The sequence below is a fragment of the Schistocerca gregaria genome, chromosome X, assembly GCF_023897955.1.
Source record: "Schistocerca gregaria isolate iqSchGreg1 chromosome X, iqSchGreg1.2, whole genome shotgun sequence".
Taxonomy (NCBI): Eukaryota; Metazoa; Arthropoda; class Insecta; order Orthoptera; family Acrididae; genus Schistocerca; species Schistocerca gregaria.
In genome coordinates, this window is record NC_064931.1 from 570798432 (window position 1) to 570822698 (window position 24267).

General features: G+C 44.6%; 1 protein-coding gene across 1 annotated transcript in view; it reads right to left on the reverse strand.

Annotated features, from left to right (window-relative positions):
• The window catches only part of LOC126299097 (relaxin receptor 1), a 756631-nt gene that overhangs the window by 166238 nt on the left and 566126 nt on the right, over nt 1-24267 (reverse strand). Inside the window, exon 13 of the mRNA XM_049990771.1 lies at nt 7693-7764. Within this exon, the coding sequence (XP_049846728.1) occupies nt 7693-7764 (72 nt within the window). The remainder of the gene's footprint in view (nt 1-7692; nt 7765-24267) is intronic.

The window sequence follows — 24267 nt, forward strand, 5'->3', positions numbered from 1 at the left end:
AAGCAACCACAATACAGTAGCTAAGGGTCGTCGTTTCTTATACCATCTACAGAATAGTCCTTTTAATAATAATATTTAATACCATCTGCCAGCATTCTTTGGAAATACGGTGTTCCTCCATCCCGTCTTTAGAAGTTTCGTTACACAGTTTTAAATAACACTAGAATCTATTAGCAATTCTTCAAACTCTTGCAGATACAGTATGAACAGGCGCTCTTGTTAATATTTGCATTCCAAAGATTATGTTAAATATTACAACATCGAAGTACGAACGTTATTATAAACATCGAGTTTGTCACAGTTTCATTACGGCTGATAGTACGTTTACGGAGTGTCTAATAAAGCATGCCCAGCACAAAACAGGTAGAATTTTTATGTAACGTGGAAGTAATAATAAGTCTAAGACGCGGTTAAGGTTTCACACTAATTATATCTTTATTCCATGACATTTATGTACGTACTGCAACTTTATTAAAAACTTTTACAATTCGCAGTATCGATAAAAAGAAGATCAGAGCAGTTTTGATTCAAGACTACTCTTATGTTGTATTCAGGCGATATTAATCTGTGTACCCACCTGTCTGAGTCTAGAGTTAATATATGTTCAAGTGTGACGACGGTTCTCTAAATGTTTGCGTAGCGTGTTTCTGAGGCCAGACGTGGGTACCGGCCTGGTATTTACCTAGCTGGATGTGAGAAACCGCCTAAAAACCACGTCCAGGCAGCCATCGTTGTTAACCTGAGAGGCGGATTAGATTAGGGGCAGGATCACCTCCTCGTATCCCGCAAGCGGCGCTTGAACACGATAGACAATAGGGTGGTTACTTGTCTTGTATTGACTTCTTGATAATATTAATGGCTCAATTATTTTAAGTTTATTACACTTATACGGAGCAGACTTCATTTTGATAGTAATCGTATTGCCTGTAGAATGGTGAATAATTGGCTATTTATGCCAATACTCGAGTTGGGCGCTGCATTGTTGGCATACTGTTCATATAGTGAGCTTAAAGACGTACGAGTCTTTGGCTTAACGGCCCTTTGGCACAATGGACGCTGAGCCGCATCTGACTGAGAATCGCCTTGACTGTGAGTGTCTCATTTGATCGCAGCATCAACTGATTTGCTTGTGGATGGTGGCAAGGACCACTACACTGGATGACAGAGTGGACACTTACTCACCAGTCAAGTTCCCTTAATTTTTTTTATTTTCATTTGCCGCTCAACTAGAGGAGTTTAATTGTCAGTGACGGATTACTTAGCGCGCAACCTGTGGACTGGATTAAGGTTCCGTTGCTTTAGTTGGCAATGTTGCAATCTTCAAGCTATGCATGTTCAATGCGCAACTCTTGTCTCCCACGCCAATGTTCCCGTCGATACCAATCTTTGCTGTCACTCCGCTTTAAGCTCAACGAAGCGTAGCATATGGAACTTGTCCAGTTCCAGGTACACACCTTTCAGAATAACGGCACATGTAGTCCGTTTCTTTTCAGCACACACGTTAGTTTAAATCTGAAAATTTATCTGAAATATGTTCAACTGTGACTGCATTTATATGCTGTAAGGATATAAAATATGCAATGGACTAACACTGAATGATGCGCGGTTCTAATAATGTAAAAAACAAACAAACAAAAAGCGAAGAGAAGTCGTAGTATCCCAGTTTCCCTCTTACACATTCATTTGCGCTTCTTTCCATACCAGTCCTACCATTATCTACGTGATTTATCTAGTGCACAAGAACTACCGAACTGTAGTTTTGGTACATCGCAGCTCTTGTCAAAAGGAAGAGATTAATGCTTATTTTCCGTTAGGCAGCAGGTCAGATGCTTAATTGTGGACGCAAAGTGGTCAATGTATACGGTCAGACGTCGTTGACTTCGCCGCCCAGGTACTGCCATGCAGATAACATCAGGACGCAAAGTTTGTGACGTGTTTGTGGGAAGAGTGTTGACTTCCGCAAGGCGTTTGACACAGTTCCCCACAGTCGTTTAATGAACAAAGTAAGAGCATGCGGACTATCAGATCAATTGTGTGATTGGATTGAGGAGTTCCTAGATAACAGAACGCAGCATGTCATTCTCAATGGAGAGAAGTCTTCCAAAGTTAGAGTGATTTCAGGTGTGCCGCAGGGGAGTGTCATAGGACCGTTGCTATTCACAATATACATAAATGACCTGGTGGATGACATCGGAAGTTCACTGAGGCTTTTTGCAGATGATGCTGTGGTGTATCGAGAGGTTGCAACAATGGAAAATTGTACTGAAATGCAGGAGGATGTGCAGCGAATTGACGCATGGTGCACGGAATGGCAATTGAATCTCAATGTTGACAAGTGTAATGTGATGCGAATACATAGAAAGATAGGTCCCTTACCATTTAGCTACAAAATAGCAGGTCAGCAACTGGAAGCAGTTAATTCCATAAATTATCTGGGAGTACGCATTAGGAGTGATTTAAAATGGAATTATCATATAAAGTTGATCGTCGGTAAAGCAGATGCCAGACTGAGATTCATTGGAAGAATCCTAAGGAAATGCAATCCGACAACAAAGGAAGTAGGTTACAGTACGCTTGTTCGCCCACTGCTTGAATACTGCTCAGCAGTGTGGGATCCGCACCAGGCAGGGTTGATAGAAGAGATAGAGAAGATCCAACGGAGAGCAGCGCGCTTCGTTACAGGATCATTTAGTAATTGCGAAAGCGTTACGCAGATGATAGATAAACTCCAGTGGATGACTCTGCAGGAGAGACGCTCAGTAGCTCGGTATGGGCTTTTGTTAAGGTTTCGAGAACATACTTTCACCGAAGAGTCAAGCAGTATATTGCTCCCTCCTACGTATATCTCGCGAAGAGACCATGAGGATAAAATCAGAGAGATTAGAGCCCACACAGAAGCATACCGACAATCCTTCTTTCCACGTACAATACGAGACTGGAATAGGAGGGAGAACCGATAGAGGTACTCAGGGTACCCTCCGCCACACACCGTCAGGTGGCTTGCGGAGTATGGATGTAGATGTAGATGTAGATGTAGAAACAGAGAAAAAACAACCGAAACACTGATGTGTGTACATATTAAGGTATTCCATAACTGGTGACCTAGAGACGTCGGAGAGGCTTCGTCCCCGCCGTAGCCCTCAGTGGATCACAGCCCCATAACAGGCTACAGCAGTCCACTCACCCCACCGCCGCCCCACACCGAACGCAGGGTTATTGGGCGGTTCGGCCCCCAGTGCCCCCCCCCCCCTTCATACCGCAAGCGTTGGCGCAGAAATCGCCGACATACTGTAACTGAGGCAGAATAAGGGGAACCAGCTCGCATTCGGAAAGGCAGCAGGAGAACCGCCTTAAAAACCATCCACAGATTGACCGGCACACCTGATCTCGACACGCCTTCCCACCCGGAAAGCAGTGCGTTAGACCGCACGGCTAACCGTGCAAGCACATATTAAGGCGCCACATATAAAAATATCTCCACTCAAAGCCGTTACACCCTGTATATGTAGGTGATTTGGGCATGTACAGCGTCCGTGATTTAGTTCTAACTTGGCTGCGAATCGAGCCGAACTGATCTTGGATGACCGATATGTGTACGTCATTCTTTGCTGATTTAGCTGCATGCTAGAATTCATCAATAGTAGTGGTTGACAAGCAGTGACTTGCTAGTGTCCCAACAACCCACGGCCAGGTGTTTGCAGTGCGTGTGAGATTAGGAGAATATGCCGGCCAGGGCAACAGTCGAACATCCACAGTCTCGAGTTACATCAGGATAGCACGGCGATCTTGCGTTAAATTGTTGAAAGATAACGACACGGAGACGTCGAAGACAAGACACAACCACAGTTCATGCTTTGTGGCAAATGTAACGCCTGGTGTACAAATGACCGTTTATGTGAACCAGAGGTCATGTTGTGTACCCAGTACCACACAATGTGCTGGCCGCTGTGGCCGAGCGGTTCTAGGGCTTCAGTCCGGAATCGCGTGACTGCTACGGTCGCAGGTTCGAATCCTGCCTCGGGCATGGATGTGGCCAGCCGCAGTGGCCGAGCGGTTCTAGGCACTTCAGTCCGGAACCGCGCGACTGCTATGGTCGCAGGTTTGAATCCTGCCTCGGGCATCGATGTGTGTGGATGTCCTTAGGTTAGTTAGGTTTAAGTAGTTCTAAGTTCTAGGGGACCGATGACCTCAGATGTTAAGTCCCATAGCGCTCAGAGCCATTTCAACCATTTGAACCACACCAGGTGCTGGGCCCCTATTAGACGACGAATGCAATCTGGCAACGTTCTCTTCAGAACAGCTTCACACGCAGTCGTCAATCAAAGTGCTGTATGCAGAAGTGGGACACATATGAAATGACGACGCGTTGTCAATCCTGTGTCCAGTGCTCTCATTGGTGGTCCCACTGTAGGCGCATCTTCCTCTGCTGCCGCGTCAACGGAAACCACAACAATGGTCGCCGTGCTGACATCCCGTGGTGCTCCAGCCATCGTTGCACTATCGTTGTGGATACTACCTGGGTGTGATGAAAAGTAATGCCTCCCAACATTTTATGTGACAACTCTTGAAGTTTCCGGAAATAAAACAAACATTATTAACATTATGTATCTTTATTCTTCATGTCTAGATATTTGCAGCGCTCTGCTGCTAGAGGGCCGCGAATTGTAGCGTATAACATGGAGGTGTGTAACGTAACTATGTCCGCGCGTGAGAAACAACGCGCTGTAATCGAGTTTCGAATTCGAAGAGTTCGTCCACACTTGGAGCACCCTTTCCTTCAGCATGAAAATACCAGAACACACACGAACGCTGCGACGTCTGCAACAGTTAGACGTCTTGGTTTCACCATCTTCGGTCACCCTCCGTTGATTCCCACTTGGTCCCATCCGATTCGATTTTCATCCGTTTCCAAAACTTAAAGGACATTCTCGAGGAATTCACTTTGACAGTGATGAAGCGGTGCAAGCAGAAGTGAGGCTGTGGCTGTGTCAACAAAGTGAAACATTCTACAGTGACTGTATCGACAAACTGGTCACTCGTTGGCAGAAATTTGTTCGTCGCCAGGGTGACTACGCTGATAAATAAATATGTAGACATGGGGGAATAAAGACGTTTATTTAAAATGCTTTATGGGCTTTCACATGGAAAACTTATAAGCATTACTTTTCAGCGCGCCCTCGTAGTATTGCTTAAAAAAAGCCCATTTCTCGTCTCAAGGAGGGTGACTTGGCTGCACAATCCTGCGCGGCCGACCTAACAATGTCTGTCCTTTCGGCCGATAATCGTGTGGATCAGTTGAGATCGTACGTGGGGTTGCACATGCCATTCCAGAACCCATCGATTCCATATCGACATGATATGTAGTACATTTAATGCCTCACTTTACTTCTCCCTTCCGGAAACCAATCACAATCTTTTAGACCAGTATTGGGATATGTCCATGGCTTCTTTCTTTTTCAGCCACAAATCGTCGAGGTTGATCGGTAAGGGCAGTCTTGACGGCCTAGGAGGTGTTTAATGTCTTTCGTAGTATTACAGTCGCATTTGTCGTCATCCACGTAACAGTGAACTCATCTGATCATGTTTGTTTCCACCAGGGACACCCATTGTTCATATTCGGTTCAAGATCCTTCATGTTTCCCAGGTTGTTGTGGAGCCAGGCTCGCACTCAGTGCCAAAGAGAGGATATCGATCATCGGTGGTTTGACTGAGCCTCTCCGCGAATTAGTGAGATGCTCTTTGGGAGCTGGGACTCGCAAAACCAGCATTTCATACATCCTGTTGCTATTGGACATGTTTCATTAAGGCTGCATACCGGTCAGGCGTATTCAGCTGTAGAGAAGCATAGTGCATGTTCGGTGGTTCTCAGGATAGCAGATTTTGCTCTGTATTTGCTGTTTACGACTTTGCGTAAAATATTATTTCTGGATCCCGTATTTGACGGATATTTTCACAGTCGTGTCTACATTTCAGAGTTCTATCCAATGTCACATCCAAATGTGTTGGTTTATCCGAGTGTTCCAATGTGGACTTGAGTCTTCGAAGGATTTGGCTTAAAGAAGTTATTTTGATAATATCCTGTCAAGATTCTGAGTGCTTTCACCAGCCTTTGCTCTACATCCTCGAAAAGTGGTCACTGTGCTTTGATTGCGAGGTCACTTGCATGTAGGATAGTATGATTTGGTACTGTCTGGTCTTTAGTGTATAGGTTAAAAATGGAGGGGGCCAAAACGTTTCACTGGGCCAGTCGATTTTTTGGTTTCTCCAAATGCATTTCTTTCCATTGAGAAGGACGTGACATTCTCTATTTCGTAAAAGAAAATCAGCGAGACTGACAAAATGGTTATCTTTGAATTCGTTACAGAGTTTCTGGAAGAGCAACATATGGCTGACTGTATCGTATGCAGAACTGTGGTCGACCATTGTTAGACCTGTCATCTTTTTATTTTCGTTCTCTTCTTCTATATGTTCTGCCAGGTACAGAATTTGGCTGGTGCACTATTTGCCAGGTCTACAACCAAGCTGTTGAAGGATAAGTTTCAGATCGATAGAGTCTGCCATGCGATTCAAAATGAGTCTCTGATACAATTTGTATAGGTGACAAAGAAGGGATATAGCTCGATAGTTCTTCGACGAGTCTGGTCCTTCCCAGGCTTCAGCAGTGCCACTAGCCCCGCCTTTCTTCAAATCTTGGGGCTTCATAAGTTTCGCGGCAATGGTTGAAGAGCTGCGGGATCCACGTTTTGGCGCCTGGGCCAAAATGTTTGATCTGCTCCGTACACATACTATCCACTCCAACAGCTTTACCGTCTTTCATAGTATTGAGGCCCTGTTTACGTTCTTTCATTGTGAAAGGCGTTGAGAACGTATGGTTTTTCGGTTGTAGGATCCTGCAGATTTTTAATTTTTGATGTTTTGCATTGGACTTTCCAATCAAGAGGAGTTGAACGACCACCGGGATGGGTGTTACATCAACAGGCTCTCTGGTGCCTTTTGGATCACCGTTGAGCTTCTATGCTATTGGGCTCTTGTGTGTCATGTTCATCCTCTGTAAGGTCTTGATCCATCCATTGTGCCTCTCTTCACTTAGCATTTCCATTTTGCTGTACTACATATTATGGTTTCTTCATTAAAAGGGTATTTCTGAGAATTTATCACATTTAAAGAGAAGTTTCTTAGATACATGTGTGAGGCCTGGGATGAATTGCTGTGTGCATCCTCGTAGTATGTGTTGCCTCGAGATTATTTGTAGTATTTTTGCAAATATTTGGCAATTTAGGATGTATGAGTGAGGTCCACATTTCACTTGTGAAGGAGCAGGGAAGTTTCGGATCATGAAGGATAGAGAGAACACTTGTTTCTGTTTCGTTGTAGCCCCGGTGAATGCTGTGGCTATTGAACTATCCTACTATGAATTTGGTATTCTGGTTGTTAAAATATTTTATTGGTGAGTAAGCGAATTTTTCTCTTGCAGGTTTGTACAAGCATGCGATTGTGAAATCTCCACTTTCGATTGTTAGTATTTCAATACCAATTTAAAGCTTGTTGCGTATCAGTTTCATGGTTTTCAATTGTAATGGTCAGCAGTGTAGGTAACGATATTTCTGATTCTTATGATACTAATAATGTGTAGCGGTGCAGATAGTACAATACAGTGAATGTAATTTAAGTAATACTGAAAACAGTACTTACACAAAATCTAATTTCTTCAGTAACGTGAACATCGTGGTGTCTATGTTCTCTATGTTGATGGCCCGAAGGTCTCTGAAACAAGGAGACTAATGAGAACACAGTTTTATTTTTTCAGGAAGCAAGTGTACGTTGCGTTCTGTGTTCAAATAAAATGAAATTGGCAGATGACACATTGCTGGTACGAAAGCAGTGTTGATGGCGTACAACCTGTTATGTGGATGGTTTGCTATGTGAATAAACAACAAAAGTTACAAGCATTTTGAACATCGAAAAATTCCATTTTCCTCGAACACAATCCCTTGGATGCAGCTGCTTTTTTATCTTCAGTGATAATTTAAGTATAGGCCTATGTATACCTAAAATATATTTAAAAACACCTGACAAAAGATAACGGCAGCCTGTCATTAGAAATGCCCGTTATAAGTACCGGCTATCTGTCATGAGAGTAGTGAGACATCCAGTGCCTAGTGTTTCTGAAGAAATTTTCAATTTCGCTTTAGGTCGAGTTAACCTAAACCAAAACTGCTCATGAAGTATTATGTGTAATGATCAGATTTAAAGGATATTGGTTCTCATTAAATACCAACTGTTGTAAAAAGTGTTAGTTCCACGCGCTCGATAGAAGGAAGAGCCTAAAATCATTCGACACGACATTCTGTTCTACGACATTTATTGACGGTGTCAGTAAAATACGAGGAGTAACTCAGTGTGTTCAGCGACTCTGTATGAAGTGTGTCGCACCCTGCAATCTTTAGTTCCATTGCAGATCATGTGTACACAATAAATTTGACTTGTAATCCGCCGGCCGCGGTGGTCTCACGGTTCTAGGCGCTCAGTCCGGAACCGCGAGACTGCTACGGTCGCAGGTTCGAATCCTGCCTTGGGCATGAATGTGTGTGATGTCCTTAGGTTAGTTAGGTTTAATTAGTTCTAAGTTCTAGGCGACTGATGACCACAGATGTTAAGTCGCATAGTGCTCAGAGCCATTTGAGCTTGTAATCCAGTCTTAGATCGTCTGCAATAAAACGTTGTGAAACATAGGTGGAAGTGACGATTGCTATTAATGACCGAAAACCTGCTTTGAAACAGATAAAGCTTATTTCTGTCAGGTGCATCCTTCTTGATGTGGCTATATTCATAAGTGTTAATATATTATTCATATCTTGAAATAATTCGTGTACAGGGTAGATAAAAAGATACCGACAAACTTAGAGGTGTTGTAGTGGACAGAGAATAGGCACTAATACTGTCTGATAAGAAGTATCTGGATACCCCTATGTAATGTTGAACTAACGACTAGATGTCACGAGAGGAGGACCCGCCAGTATAAAAGGTGGCGGCGAGTGCTGTGTCGCCAGTAGAGATGCAGTAACAGGAGAATGTCGGTCAGGAATGCTCAGTGACTTCGAACGTGGATTAGTCGTTGAGTATGATCTGAGTAACATATCCATCAAGGATATTTCAGTCCCATTAAAACTGCCCAAGTCTACCGTTTATGATGTGATTGTGAAGTGAAAACACGAAGGAACAGCCACAGCTAAACCAAGACCAGGAAAACCTCATATAGAGATGGACAGAGGCCGTCGAGCTGGTTAGAAAATATTGCATGAAATCAGCGGAACAATGGCTAGTGAGTTCCAAAGTGCTGAAAGCAGTCCAACTACCGCAGTGACTGTACGTTGGGAATTAAAAAGAATAGGGTACAGTGTTCGAGCAGCTCTTCATAAGCCATACATCTGTGTAGTCAGTTAGGGGACGCTTGAGGTGGCGTAAAGAGCTTTGCCACTCAGCGGTGTACCACTGTAAACGATTGATTCGGAGTAATGGATCACAATTGCAACAATTAAGTACAGAGCCCATGGTGTTACGGTATGGGGGTGTTTTTGTGTTTAGGGTGTGGTATGATTATTGCGCTCAGGAAAATTTTGAATGGGGGAGGGCGTAACACGTTGTACGCATTGTGTACTGCATACAGTAGCGCAGCAGTTCGGATGCGATGGATGTTTGTGTCAGCATAGCAATGTACCCTGTCATAAGACAGCATCTATGAGGCAGTGATCTGTGAACAATAACATTCATGAAATCGACTGGCCTGCGTAGAGTCACGACCAGAAGCCGATGGAACAACTTCGAGATGAGTTAGAACGTCGACTTAGTTCCAGAACTCAGCGTCCAAAATCATTACCTTCTCTGGTTTCGGGTCTTGAAGAACAATGGGCTTCTGTTCTTTCGTAGATATTCAGACGTCTCATTAAAAGTGTCACCAACAGAATTCAAGTCGTCATAAAGACGAATGGCAGACACATCTCATATCAATGTCCATTATCATCCAGAAATGGATGGGGATACACATACACACACACACACACACACACACACACACACACACACACACACGGGATTGTCACATACGCTGATGATCTGTTGGTTTTAGTGGCAGCAAACCCAAGAAGAGGACTGGAAACCAAAGCCTGTGGCATTCTACGCAAGATGGACAGGTGGTGCCCTAAAAGCATGTTCGCTATGGTTCCCGGACAAGACAGTCTACACATTATTGCAAGAAAAACTACAGAAAGACTCGGTTACAAAACTGCACAATGCTAATATTCACAGAAAACACGTAACTAGATACTTGGACATACAGACTGACGATCGATTGACATTTAACCAGGCAGCTGACAAAAAAAAAAAAGTGCATAATGTCACGTGCTTCAACACAGTCACTTAAATACTTATAGCATAAGAATCTGTCAGCATGCCATGTTTGAATCAATAGCACGTTTTGCGGTGACCACAGCGGAACACAAACGGCGTCACAAAACGATCAGACTATCAGGGGCTTTCGGCACCACGACAGTGGTAGCAGTGCGCGTAGTGCTCAGAATATATTCGATGGCCCTAGCTATTAGTGAACGAGCTATGATATAGTGGCTGAAGAGGGGCAGACTAGATAAAGTAATGGAAATCACGAGGGAAGATGTAAGGCAAAAGCGTCAACTTAGACTGTGGCGAGCGAATGCGTGGCAGCGACAGTGGACAAGTTGTCATAAAGGCCGCAGAGTTTAGTCCTTTATTCCTAACATACAGGAATGGTTGAAAATGCGCCACATAGACTCCAGTCGAGGCACTGCTCACTTTTTACAAGGCACGGCCCTGTCCAATACATCTTTATCGAATGCACCTCTTTCAGCGAACAGACTATTACCGTCGGAAACGAAGATCGCCTGAGCGTATACATCTACAGTGCACACAACATATGCGGACCTGATAATTTAATTTCACACATGGCAACATCTAAGAATCCATAGGGCGACGCACATAAATGGGAAGACCTGAACGGACCCGCTGACATTATATCACGCGTACTATGCGGTCCAGTCACATTAATAAGACAGCCGCCTATGTTCGATGTCAACGTGTAATAACCACTCACAGATGGCAGGTGGCAGCATTAGCGTTGGAGAATATAAGAAACGTGTCTGGAGGAATCGGTAAACAGTGCAGTCGTTGTCAAACCAAGGAAATCGAGCGTATTATCTGATATCCAGAAGGGCATGAACGTTGATTTTCAGACCAATGGTACAAGCACTTCCGGAACGGCTAAGTTTGTAAACTGTTCGCGGACCACTGTGGTTAAGATATACCTCGCACAGCAAAATGGCGCTATCCAAAATAGGCGACGAGGCAGCTGTGGTGCACCACCAGGCATAGATAACAGGGGTTAACGTCGGCTGTGGAGATGTGCAGCTGTTGAGAAACTGACCCCCACCCCCTACACCGATGAACCAAAGGGTTTTGTCAATAACGGCTAAGTGAAAGTTGTTGCTTATGGGTACCTGCAGCAGGTACTGGTTCATGCACTATTGTTGACTGCTGTTCATCTATAACGAAGGCTGGAATTTGTACGCCGATATTGCAGCTGGACGTCCACTGAGCGGCGACAGGTGGTCTTTTCAGGTGAACCATGTTTTATTCTCCATTCGACCTATGGCCGCCGGCATTTACGGCGTGAAATGTCTGAAAGCTAACAGCCTTCAAAAAGCGTCGGAGAAATGTTTTCATGGCATTCTCTAAATGATCTTCTCTTTCTGGATAACTACAAGTATGTATCTATTCTTGGGGATCATGACCAACCATACATGCAGTTTGGTTTCCATCGACATGTTGGCATCAAGCAGCAGGATAATGCAACATGTCACAGAGCTCGCTGTGTATCAGTGTGGTCCGAAGAGCACCAGGATGAAATTACCATACTCCCCTGGCTATCAAAGTCTCCGGATTTAAGCCCAATCGAGAGTCTGTGGGACCATCTCGATTGGGCTATCGTACCATGGATCCTCAACTGAGAAACATAGTTCAGCTGACCACGGCACAGGAGTGGCCATGGCTGCACATCCCTGTCCGTACCTTCCAGAACGTCACTTACTCCTTCCTGCACGTCTCTCATAGGTTCGTCTACAGAAGGTCATTTTTGAGATTTTTGGCAGCTGGTCACATTAATGTGACTGGACAGTGTATGTAACGAATACATAGAAAGAAGGCTGTACAGACGAACTAGATAGACAATTTCCCGAGATAAACTTGACCCGTGGGAATTATCAACACATAGAACAGAACGAAAACACTGGCTATGACAATGACAGTTTATAACTCATGAGCGAAACATTGGATGCAAAATGGGGCACACTACACTGACAAATTGGCCGCTAACACCTTCCAAATCAGAGGACGCCAAGAAATAACCTTTGTAGACATTAACTATCTACAACTATGCCGGTGTGTGCCCTAAATAGGCACGTTAAACCTGCAAGACGGTCGCAGGTTCGAATCCTGCCTCTGGCACCGATGTGTGTGATGTCCTTAGGTTAGTTAGGTTTAAGTAGTTCTAAGTTCTAGGGGACTGATCACCACAGCAGTTAAGTCCCGTAGTGCTCAGAGCCATTTGAACCATTATTGGAACCTGTAAGAGCTGTTGTCTAGAGGCAATACCACAGGGTAACTAGATCGTTCATGCATGGAATAGATCAGCCAAACACAGAGCGATACAAGGACTTACATTAAATTAGAATAGAATAGTTATTAGAATATAATAGCATAGAAGACAGGTTAAAGGTACCAAGTCCATGTTCATTCAGCGATGCTTCACTACAATCAGTTAATTATGAAGATTAGAAATCAATATGCCACAAGGTAGTGAGTGGCTCGAAGTATCCTTCCAGGGTCCACGCATTTGGAATGGCACTGGTGAAGGGAACATATTATGTTCTGTCTTCTTCATTCTTTCCTCCTAATAAAACACTCTTTATTTAAATTGTTATAAATTTTCAATCTAAAGCTATTTTTAAGTTTTTGTTTAGTTGTAAGATAATATGTTACTAGAACACAATAAAAATGTCTTTTGAATATTTGTAAAAAATGTAAAAAGCGAGCCATTCCGTTACTTACGTGATGGACCATCAGTAGACAAAACGTTAAACTTAAAAGTCAGCACGTTCTCTAGTTTCGGTCCTTGAGGAATGATGGGCTGCAATTCCTCTACAGATACCTCATGGAAAGTGTCTCCAGCACAGTTGAAGTCGTTATAAAGGAGAATGGAGGACGCACCTCAAAATTAATGTCCATTAACAGGTTTCCGGAAACTTATGATGAGATAATGTATGTCCAGAAACGTTGCAGGGCGTCGAAGTTACGCCTGCCACTAGGCCACGCGTTTTGCAGCAAACATAGGTTCGTACGCTGACAGACTGCAGACGAAACAGTATGTAGGGCGTTACATCCCTTCTAACAAGTCTAACAAGTCTGCTACAATAACACCACCGAAACTAGTGGGATTGTCATTGATATGCCTCACGTTTACTGCCGAAAGAGTTGCCTAGCAACAGAGTTTTTCCGCTGTTACTTCGGCGCTCTGTATATTCTTTCCATGACGTTTGCGTAAATAGGGTCCAGTCTCTGCTGTGTTACTCATGACTCCCTCAACAATTTCTGAAATTGTGTTGATGGGGTTCGAGTTTGCAGTATATATGAAACGCATTTTTACCAAGACACGGATATTACTGTGCAACTTCATGAACGAATACGGATTAGAGGGAGAGTTCTGCGGATGTGTAGTGCACCTACTAATGAGACCATATGCACAACGCTGGTGTGATCCATTCTTGAGTATTGCTGAGTAGGAGGACAACAGGCATTGTGGACCAGATTTGACTTTTGACCTATGACCTTGACCTCCTTCACTCTTCCCCTCCATTCCTCTCAGATCTCTGCCCCAGATCTTTGCCCTCTCCTCCCCTACCGCCCCCTCCCAAATTTCTCTTTGCCCAACTCTCCTCCATTAATCCTTCCCAAGCCATGATAGTTACCCTCCCTTCCCCTCCCCAAAGGGATGCCCCTTTCTAGAAAATGAACCAGTCAGAGAGCTTCTAAGCTAACACACATACACTGTCGAGTCACTTTAGCCAATCAAAAGCCAGGATAACCACATTTTGCATTTTGCACACGAATTGTAAATGGTTGTAAAAACACACTTGACCTCTTAGCCACAAACAATCCAGAGCTGATAGAGAGCATCATGACTGATACAGGGATTAGTGATCACAAGGTCGTTGTAGCTAGGCTCTATACCATTTCTTCCAAATCCATCAGAAACCAACGCAAAATAATTTTATTTAAAAAAGAGGATAAAGTGTCACTAGAAGCCTTCCTAAAAGACAATTTCCATTCCTTCCGAACTGACTATGCGAATGTAGACGAAATGTGGCTCGAAGATATAGTAGCAACAGCAATTGAGATATTCATACCTCATAAATTGGTAAGAGATGGAACGGATCCCCCGTGGTACACAAAAAAGGTCCGAACGCTGTTGCAGAGGCAACGGGAAAAGCATGCGAAGTTCAGAAGAACGCGAAATCCCGAAGATGGGCTAAAATTTACAGACGCGCGAAATTTGGCACGTACTTCGATGCGAGATGCCTTTAATAGGTTCCACAACGAAACATTGTCTCGAAATTTGGTAGAAAATCCGAAGAAATTCTGGTCGTATGTAAAGTACACAAGCGGCAAGACGCAGTCAATACCTTCGCTGCGCAGTGCCGATGGTACTGTTACCGACGACTGTGCCGCTAAAGCGGAGTTATTGAATGCAGTTTTCCGAAATTCCTTCACCAGGGAAGACGAATGGAATATTCCAGAATTTGAAACAGCTCCCTACTTAGCACTCATATACAACCGCTCGCTCACCGATAGATCTGTACCTACAGATTGGAAAATTGCGCAGGTCGCACCAGTGTTCAAGAAGGGTAGTAGGAGTAATCCATTTAACTACAGACCTATATCATTGACGTCGGTTTGCAGTAGGGTTTTGGAGCATATACTGTATTCAAACATTATGAATCACCTCGAAGGGAACGATCTATTGACACGTAATCAGCTTGGCTTCAGAAAACATCGCTCTTGTGCAACGCAGCTAGCTCTTTATTCGCACGAAGTAATGGCCGCTATCGACAGGGGATCTCAAGTTGATTCCGTATTTCTAGATTTCCAGAAAGCTTTTGACACCGTTCCTCACAAGCGACTTCTAATCAAGCTGCGGAGCTATGGGGTATCGTCTCAGTTGTGCGACTGGATTCGTGATTTCCTGTCAGGAAGGTCGCAGTTCGTAGTAATAGACGGCAAATCATTGAGTTAAACTGAAGTGATATCAGGTGTTCCCCAGGGAAGCGTCCTGGGACCTCTGCTGTTCCTGATCTATATAAATGACCTGGATGACAATCTGAGCAGTTCTCTTACATTGTTCGCAGATTATGCTGTAATTTACCGTCTAGTAAGGTCATCCGAAGACCAGTATCAGTTGCAAAGCGATTTAGAAAAGATTGCTGTATGGTGTGTCAGGTGGCAGTTGACGCTAAATAACGAAAAGTGTGAGATGATCCACATGAGTTCCAAAAGAAATCCGTTGGAATTCGATTACTCGATAAATAGTACAATTCTCAAGGCTGTCAATTCAACTAAGTACCTGGGTGTTAAAATTACGAACAACTTCAGTTGGAAGGACCACATAGATAATATTGTCGGGAAGGCGAGCCAAAGGTTGCGTTTCATTGGCAGGACACTTAGAAGATGCAACAAATCCACTTAAGAGACTGCTTACACTACACTCGTTCGTCCTCTGTTAGAATATTGCTGCGCGGTGTGGGATCCTTACCAGGTGGGGTTGACGGAGGACATCGAAAGGGTGCAAAAAAGGGCAGCTCGTTTTGTATTATCACGTTATAGGGAAGAGAGTGTGGCAGATATGATACACGAGTTGGGATGGAAGTCATTAAAGCATAGACGTTTTTCGTCGCGGCGAGACCTTTTTACGAAATTTCAGTCACCAACTTTCTCTTCCGAATGCGAAAATATTTTGTTGAGCCCAACCAACATAGGTAGTAATGATCATCAAAATAAAATAAGAGAAATCAGAGCTAGAACAGAAAGGTTTAGGTGTTCGTTTTTCCCGCTCGCTGTTCGGGAGTGGAGTAGTAGAGAGATAGTATGATTGTGGTTCGATGAACCCTCTGCCAAGCACTTAAATGTGAATTGCAGAGTAGTCATGTAGATGTAGATGTAGATGAAGATCACTGTGAGACATGCAGGAACTGAGCAAGTGAGGTTCTGGAAGGTATTCATGGGGATGTGGAGTCATTCTGACTCCAGTGCTGTGACCACCTGCGCTAGGACTCTCAGCTGATGGTCCATGGCGTGTAGAGCCCGATCGTGATGGTCCCACAGATTGTAGATTATATTCAAATATGGGAGAAAATATGAACTGCCTGTGAGAGTGGATATGGTCCGCAAGGATAGGTCCATACTTGTGTTGATTCACTGTGCTTTCAAGAACGACAAGATCACTCAGGGAACGTCCTTCAACCTGGACTCTTCTGACGATTGATGGTGGGTGTTTACTTTCAGATACTTCATGCTGTACAAGCTATCAGCCATCTGTTCGATGGAGCATAAAACATGATTCGTCTAAAAAGTCTACCTAACCCTACTCAGTGGTACAGTTGCGTTACTGGCATACAAATTAATATTTCATTGCTGAAGCACAGCAGTGAGCTTAGGTGCACGAAGTAAGATCCTCCTGCGGATCCCCATATGCAGTAACGTTCGCTAACAGTCATAGAGGAGACACTGTTGGTATCCGATTGATTTATCTGGACGGTCATTTGCTCAACAGTTGCAAGTCTCTTCGTCTGTACACATCTCTTCGGCCATCATTTACCCCTGTCATCTATAGCCCTTGATGCACCACAGTTGCCTCAGTGCCGATTTTGGTTAGCACCATTTTGCCATGCACGGTATACTTTAACTGTGGTGGCAGATGGAGATTATGCAAACTTAGCCAATTCAGAAATGCTTGCACCTTTGGCCTGAAAGCAAATGATCACGCTCTCCTGGATTTCAGATAAACCACTCCATTTCCACAAATAACCATGACATTTTCCACATCCCCAACATGCCGGCCGCGGTGGTCTCGCGGTTCTAGGCGCGCAGTCCGGAACCGTGTGACTGCTACGGTCGCAGGTTCGAATCCTACCTCGGGCATGGATGTGTGTGACGTCCTTAGGTTAGTTAGGTTTAAGTAGTTCTACGTTCTAGGGGACTTATGACCACAGCAGTTGAGTCCCATAGTGCTCAGAGCCATCCCCAACATGCATTTTATACCCTCCACACTAGTGCTGTCACCTGCTGTCTCTGTGTGGTTATTGCATATTGACGTCGAACATATGCGGTGATCACATTAATGTGACTGGACCATGTATTCACAAAATCACAATTCTGTATTTCTTAACCCTGTCTCAAGCCACTCCCTTTTGTTGGAATTTGGCCAGTCTGAGAGTTTCTAAGGTAACACAAATATTAGCACTCCCTATGACAGCTCAGCCAGTCTGAGAGTTTCTAAGGTAACACAAATATTAGCACTCCCTATAACAGCTAAGTATATCACTATTATAAATACAGAGCAGCCTCTCACATTTCTCAATTCGATTATGAGCTATGCCCCTTTGTTGGAAATAGGAGAATCAGAGAGCTTTCTAAGGCAGTTGAGTTACATCTATTTAGATCTCCCAGTCACAAATCAGTATAAAAATTAAACAGCCAATAAGACAACCTCCAATGTCAAGAGACTCTAGTCAATTGCTTATCACTTACATTTTGAAGCTGAAGATATGTAACCTGTGTATGCAAAATTTCTCAATGACCCATGCACACAAGACAGACGTCCACACTATGGATCTCGGAATATTGAATTCCTAAATATTTCCGGAATGGAATGTCCCCTGTGTCTAGCTCAAACCACGGTGCTGCATTGAAAGTCTGTTAATTCCCGTTACACGCGCAGAGTACCAATGACGGCTCCGCCAATGGACTGCCCTTTTATACCTTGTGTTTGAGATACTACTGTCATCTGTATATATGCATATCGCTGTCCTATAACTTTTGTCAGCATGGTGTACTACATTACTGGCCATTAAAACTGCTACACCAAGAAGAAATGCAGATGATAAACGGGTATTCATTGGACAAATATATTATACTAGAACTGACATGTGATTACAATTTCACGTACTTTGGGTGCATCCTGAGAAATCAGTACCCAGAACAACCACCCCTGGCCATAATAACGGCCTTGATAAACCTGCGCATTGAGTCAAACAGAGCTTCGATGGTGTGTACAGGTACAGCTGCCCATGCAGCTTCAACACGATACCACAGTTCATCAAGAGTAGTGACTGGCGTATTGTGACGAGCCAGTTGCTCGGCCACCATTGACCACACGTTTTCAATTGGTGAGAGACCTGGAGAATGTGCTGGCCAGGGCAGCAGCTGAAGATTTTCTGTATCCAGAAAGGCCCGTACAGGACCTGCAACATAAGGTCGTGCATTATCCTGCTGAAATGTAGGGTATCGCAGGGATCGGATGAAGAGTAGAGCCAAGGTTCGTAACACATCTGAAATGTAACGTCCACTGTTCAAAGTGCCTTCAATGCGAACAAGAGGTGACCGAGACGTGTAACCAATGGCACCCCATACCATCACGCCGGGTGATACGCCAGTATGGCGATGACGAATACACGCTTCCAATGTGCGTTCAACGCGATGTCGCCAAACACGGATGCGACCATCATGATGCTGTAAACAGAACCTGGATTCATCCGGAAAAATAACATTTTGCCATTGGTGCACCCAGGTTCGTCGTTGAGTACACCATGGCAGGCGCTCCTGTCTGTGATGCAGCGTCAAGGATAACCGCAGCCATGGTCTCCGAGCTGATAGTCCATGCTGCTGCAAACGAAATCGAACTGTTCGTGCAGGTGGTTGTTGTCTTGCAAACGTCCCCATCTGTTGACTCAGGGATCGAGACGTGGCTGCACGATCCGTTACAGCCATGCGGATAAGATGCTTGTCATCTCGACTGCTAGTGATACGCGGCCGTTGGGATCCAGCACGGCGTTCCGTATTACCCTCCTGAACCCACCGGTTCCATATTCTGCTAACAGTCATTCGATCTCGATCAACGCGAGCAACAATGTCGCGATACGATAAACTGCAGTCGCGATTGTCTATAATCCGACCTTTATCAAAGTCGGAAACGTGATGGTACGCATTTCTTCTCCTTACACAAGGCATCACAACAACGTTTCACCAGGCAACGCCGGTCAACTGCTGTTTGTGTATGAGAAATCGGTTGGAAACTTTCCTCATGTCAGCACGTTGTAGGCGTCGCCACCGGCGCCAACCTTGTTTGAATGCTCTGAGAAGCTAATTATTTGCATGTCACAGCATCTTCTTCCTGTCAGTTAAATTTCGCGTCTGTAGCACGTGATCTTCGTGGTGTAGCAATTTTAATGGCCAGTAGCGTATAATTGATGTACTGTTTGAAAATACATGGAAGTACACAAACCAGTACTATCACTTCACGTATACATTCTCTTCCAGGGAAACTGCTTTAAAAGATTTAAAATGGGCATTACTCCAGAAAGAAGTCAGGCATGCTAGTATATCAAAGAAGAAAAAAACAACGGAAGTGGGTTCTTTGACTTATAGAGACACTTAACGACACATCCGTGGCCCCATTAATGGACCTAAAGTACACAGACTTAAATACTGAAAAAGTTAGCAATTATGTGTTGTGTTACTTGCGACTAAAACTATACAAAACAGCTAATACCATTTGAATATCTGAAGAAAGTGTTTGCTATAACTCTAACAACCTTCTTGTAGAATTAAATACACTCCTGGAAATGGAAAAAAGAACACATTGACACCGGTGTGTCAGACCCACCATACTTGCTCCGGACACTGCGAGAGGGCTGTACAAGCAATGATCACACGCACGGCACAGCGGACACACCAGAAACCGCGGTGTTGGCCGTCGAATGGCGCTAGCTGCGCAGCATTTGTGCACCGCCGCCGTCAGTGTCAGCCAGTTTGCCGTGGCATACGGAGCTCCATCGCAGTCTTTAACACTGGTAGCATGCCGCGACAGCGTGGACGTGAACCTTATGTGCAGTTGACAGACTTTGAGCGAGGGCGTATAGTGGGCATGCGGGAGGCCGGGTGGACGTACCGCCGAATTGCTCAACACGTGGGGCGTGAGGTCCCCACAGTACAGCGATGTTGCCGCCAGTGGTCGGCGGAAGGTGCATGTGCCCGTCGACCTGGGACCGGACCGCAACGACGCACGGATGCACGCCAAGACCGTAGGATCTTACGCAGTGCCGTAGGGGACGGGACCGCACCGCCACTTCCTAGCAAATTAGGGACACTGTTGCTCCTGGGGTATCGGCGAGGACCATTCGCAACCGTCTCCATGAAGCTGGGCTACGGTCCCGCACACCGTTAGGCCGTCTTCCGCTCACGCCTCAACATCGTGCAGCCCGTCTCCAGTGGTGTCGCGACAGGCGTGAATGGAGGGACGAATGGAGACGTGTCGTCTTCAGCGATGAGAGTCGCTTCTGCCTTGGTGCCAATGATGGTCGTATGCGTGTTTGGCGCCGTGCAGGTGAGCGCCACAATCAGGACTGCATACGATCGAGGCACACAGGGCCAACACCCGGCATCATGGTGTGGGGAGCTATCTCCTACACTGGCCGTACACCTCTGGTGATCGTCGAGGGGACACTGAATAGTGCACGGTACATCCAAACCGTCATCGAACCCATCGTTCTACCATTCCTAGACCGGCAAGGGAACTTGCTGTTCCAACAGGACAATGCACGTTCGCATGTATCCCGTGCCAAACAACGTGCTCTAGAAGGTGTAAGTCAACTACCCTGGCCAGCAAGATCTCCGGATCTGTCCCCCATTGAGCATGTTTGGAACTGGATGAAACGTCGTCTCACGCGGTCTGCACGTCCAGCAGGAACGCTGGTGCAACTGAGGCGCCAGGTGGAAATGGCATGGCAAGCCGTTCCACAGGACTACATCCAGCATCTCTACGATCGTCTCCATGGGAGAATAGCAGCCTGCATTGCTGCGAAAGGTGGATATACACGGTACTAGTGCCGACATTGTGCATGCTCTGTTGCCTGTGTCTATGTGCCTGTGGTTCTGTCAGTGTCATCAGGTGATGTATCTGACCCCAGGAATGTGTCAATAAAGTTTCGCCTTCCTGGGACAATGAATTCACGGTGTTCTTATTTCAATTTCCAGGAGTGTATGTGGTGTCACTGCCAGACACCACACTTGCTAGGTGGTAGCCTTTAAATCGGCCGCGGTCCGGTAGTATACTTCGGACCCGCTTGTCGCCACTATCAATGATTGCAGACCGAGCGCCGCCACACGGCAGGTCTAGGGAGACTTCCTAGCACTCGCCCCAGTTGTACAGCCGACTTTGCTAGCGATGGTTCACTGACTTCTACGCTCTCATTTGCCGAGACTATAATTGGCATAGCCTTCAGCTACGTTATTTGCCACGACCTAGCAAGGCGCCAGTATCCGTACTATTGATATTGTGAATCAGGTACCATAAAGAGCGACGTTCTTCATTAATGGATTAAAGTTAAGTATTCCACCCGCTACGTCCGTTTTTCAATTCTAATTCCCTTGTCATGTTCCAGACCTCACGTCAGCCTGCGTGAGCTAAAACGCGTGCATTTCGGCCTCCTTTAGTTATACTGGTTGGCTCTCCTGCCAACCACCACAAACTACTAGAAGGCTTCTGTGTAAGGTGGCACGATATATGAAGGTCAATTTCACACCTTACATAGAAGTTTTATACAGTGTAATGGGAAGGTGAATATGACACCTGACTTACTTTGGTGTTAAAGAGTAAATTTGCCTATATCTATGTAATGCAAAAGGGATGGAACTCAATCACTGATATTAACACACAGCTCCTATACAATGCATGTCAATGAGCAGAAGGTGAAACAAGCAGCGAAAGGAAACATTTTGTGTGGAAGCAGGTAGGGCAAAAGCGGAGGGCACACCATGGGAGACACCACGAAAATCTCTTAGAGGGCGTCCCGCTGCGGGAGTCAGCGACCGGACAGGTGATGCATACTGGAGAGTAAGTAACAGGCCACCAAAACTAGGACAGAAAGAAGCTTTAGAAAATAGTGTTTCGGAATTCCAAATGGATACAAACTAAACCAGTGATGCAGTTGATCTTGTGAACAGTGAGTGGTACACATGTGACGTGCACATGTAACTTTTAGGCATCTGGAGGAGGCACAAATTGATGGAAACGAACTAGGAAGGAGTAAAGTACCGAGATTTCGATGCAGTTTAATGGTAGGGGCCTTGCGATTGGTAGAGAGAGTTTCCACAAAATAAGAGGAACGTTCCTATTGGTCAAGAAAAGCAGTGACATGAAGAATGAAATAACCCAAGTGGGGAGACAGGCTGGCTACGAGAAAGACAAGAACGAAATTTTTGGAGACTCTTCTCTGAACTGGCGTCAAGTGCAGAACTGGGCACATAACGCTCTGTACAACGCAGAGGAGAGACTTCTGTGAACACTTCCTTCACTGCGGCTGTAGCTGTAGCGTCGTTGAGCTCCAACTGTGGAAAAACGAACTATCCAGTTCGTTAATTGTTCTTGCGATGAGTGAGAGGGAATTTTAATATGCACGCTGCACCAGTCATGCACGTACGTATCGCCATATTCCACGACTAGGTAAGAGTACTTTTTTATGGGAATTTCAGAGGACGAGAGCAGCCATGGACGTGACAGCTCATCGCAGCTAAGGTAAATATCGCGAGCGGAGGCATAAACTTGTTGGTTGCTCAGCTTGCATCACTGTAAACTCTAGCGACCTTGGATAATCTTTCTCTCAACTCAAACTAACCATCATCAACTTGATTGTCATCCTAAATAGTACTGAACTTTGAACCACAATCGGATGATTTATAGTAGTACTGGCCAACATCATGATGTAGTCATAAGAATAATTTTGTTAAGAAACTTCTAGTTAAAATTTACTATTGTTGTGTTTATTATTATTTCACTTTCTGAGGACGAGATGCGTTCGTTTGACACCTGTCGTAACATTGTCACATTTTAAACTGTGTAAGTGCCTGTAGTACTGTGATAAGATTTGCAACATTAAACCAAAATAGTTACAGCTTATGGAATTGTTCTGTCCTCGAAATCTTACAGAATGGCGACCCTGACAGGATAGCAATTGATTTGCCTGGATGGCAATTAGTCAAATCTGAAAGGGAAATTAAAATATTTGAATTAAAAAAAGTTTTTCTTTTTTGTTTTGTGACAAGATTACCCAATGTATGTGTATGTATAGTGGCCAGAATACAGTAAATGTGTGATGCAAAGTGTAGAAACGGTGCATTAATAAATAAGATAATGTTTATGTTGGTGTAAAAGTAGTTTGTGCATGATCTTGCTGGCGCGTGTGAAGTTATTCAAGGCGATGTTGAGTTGATTTGAAATTCTACAAACAGTGAGCGGCTTTGCTGGTGATGTGTACATAGGCAAAGAAACAGTCTATGCTATTTTGGAAACGTGTGATATCATATAACTTGATGTTGACCGGAGCTCAGGCTGGCGCAATTCGAGAAAGACAGAGGTTAGTTAGATGATCGGAGATGGTGGAAGATCGGAGATTATCGCAGATAGGGCAAACAGAAGATCTGGAAAAGATATAGATTGATGTACAACAAAATGTATCGAATGAGAGTCACGGAAAGGGACATAGTGACAGTGCAGAGGGAATGGTGGTAGTTTCGTGATTTGTATCATAGTCTGAGAATGTACAGCTACAAACAAATGACGGATCTAGTGGGCCAGAAGTAGAATCGGAGGACGAGCAAGTTCAGTACGATAAACAAAATATAGTAATTCTAAAGCACACAGGGCAGTTTCCAACAGAAAGAGTGTGTGTAAGTGCGTCCGCACTATGTACGGAAGCCGCTGAGACACCCCGTGAAAGACGCGAACGGCAAAATTTACATCAAATAGTGACAGGTGACGTTTGCGAAGAGCCAGATAGTGTGTTCACTATATTGAAGCATCTCACTATGGTCGTAAAGCAAACTAATGCAGTGTTGGCACACCTAAAACTT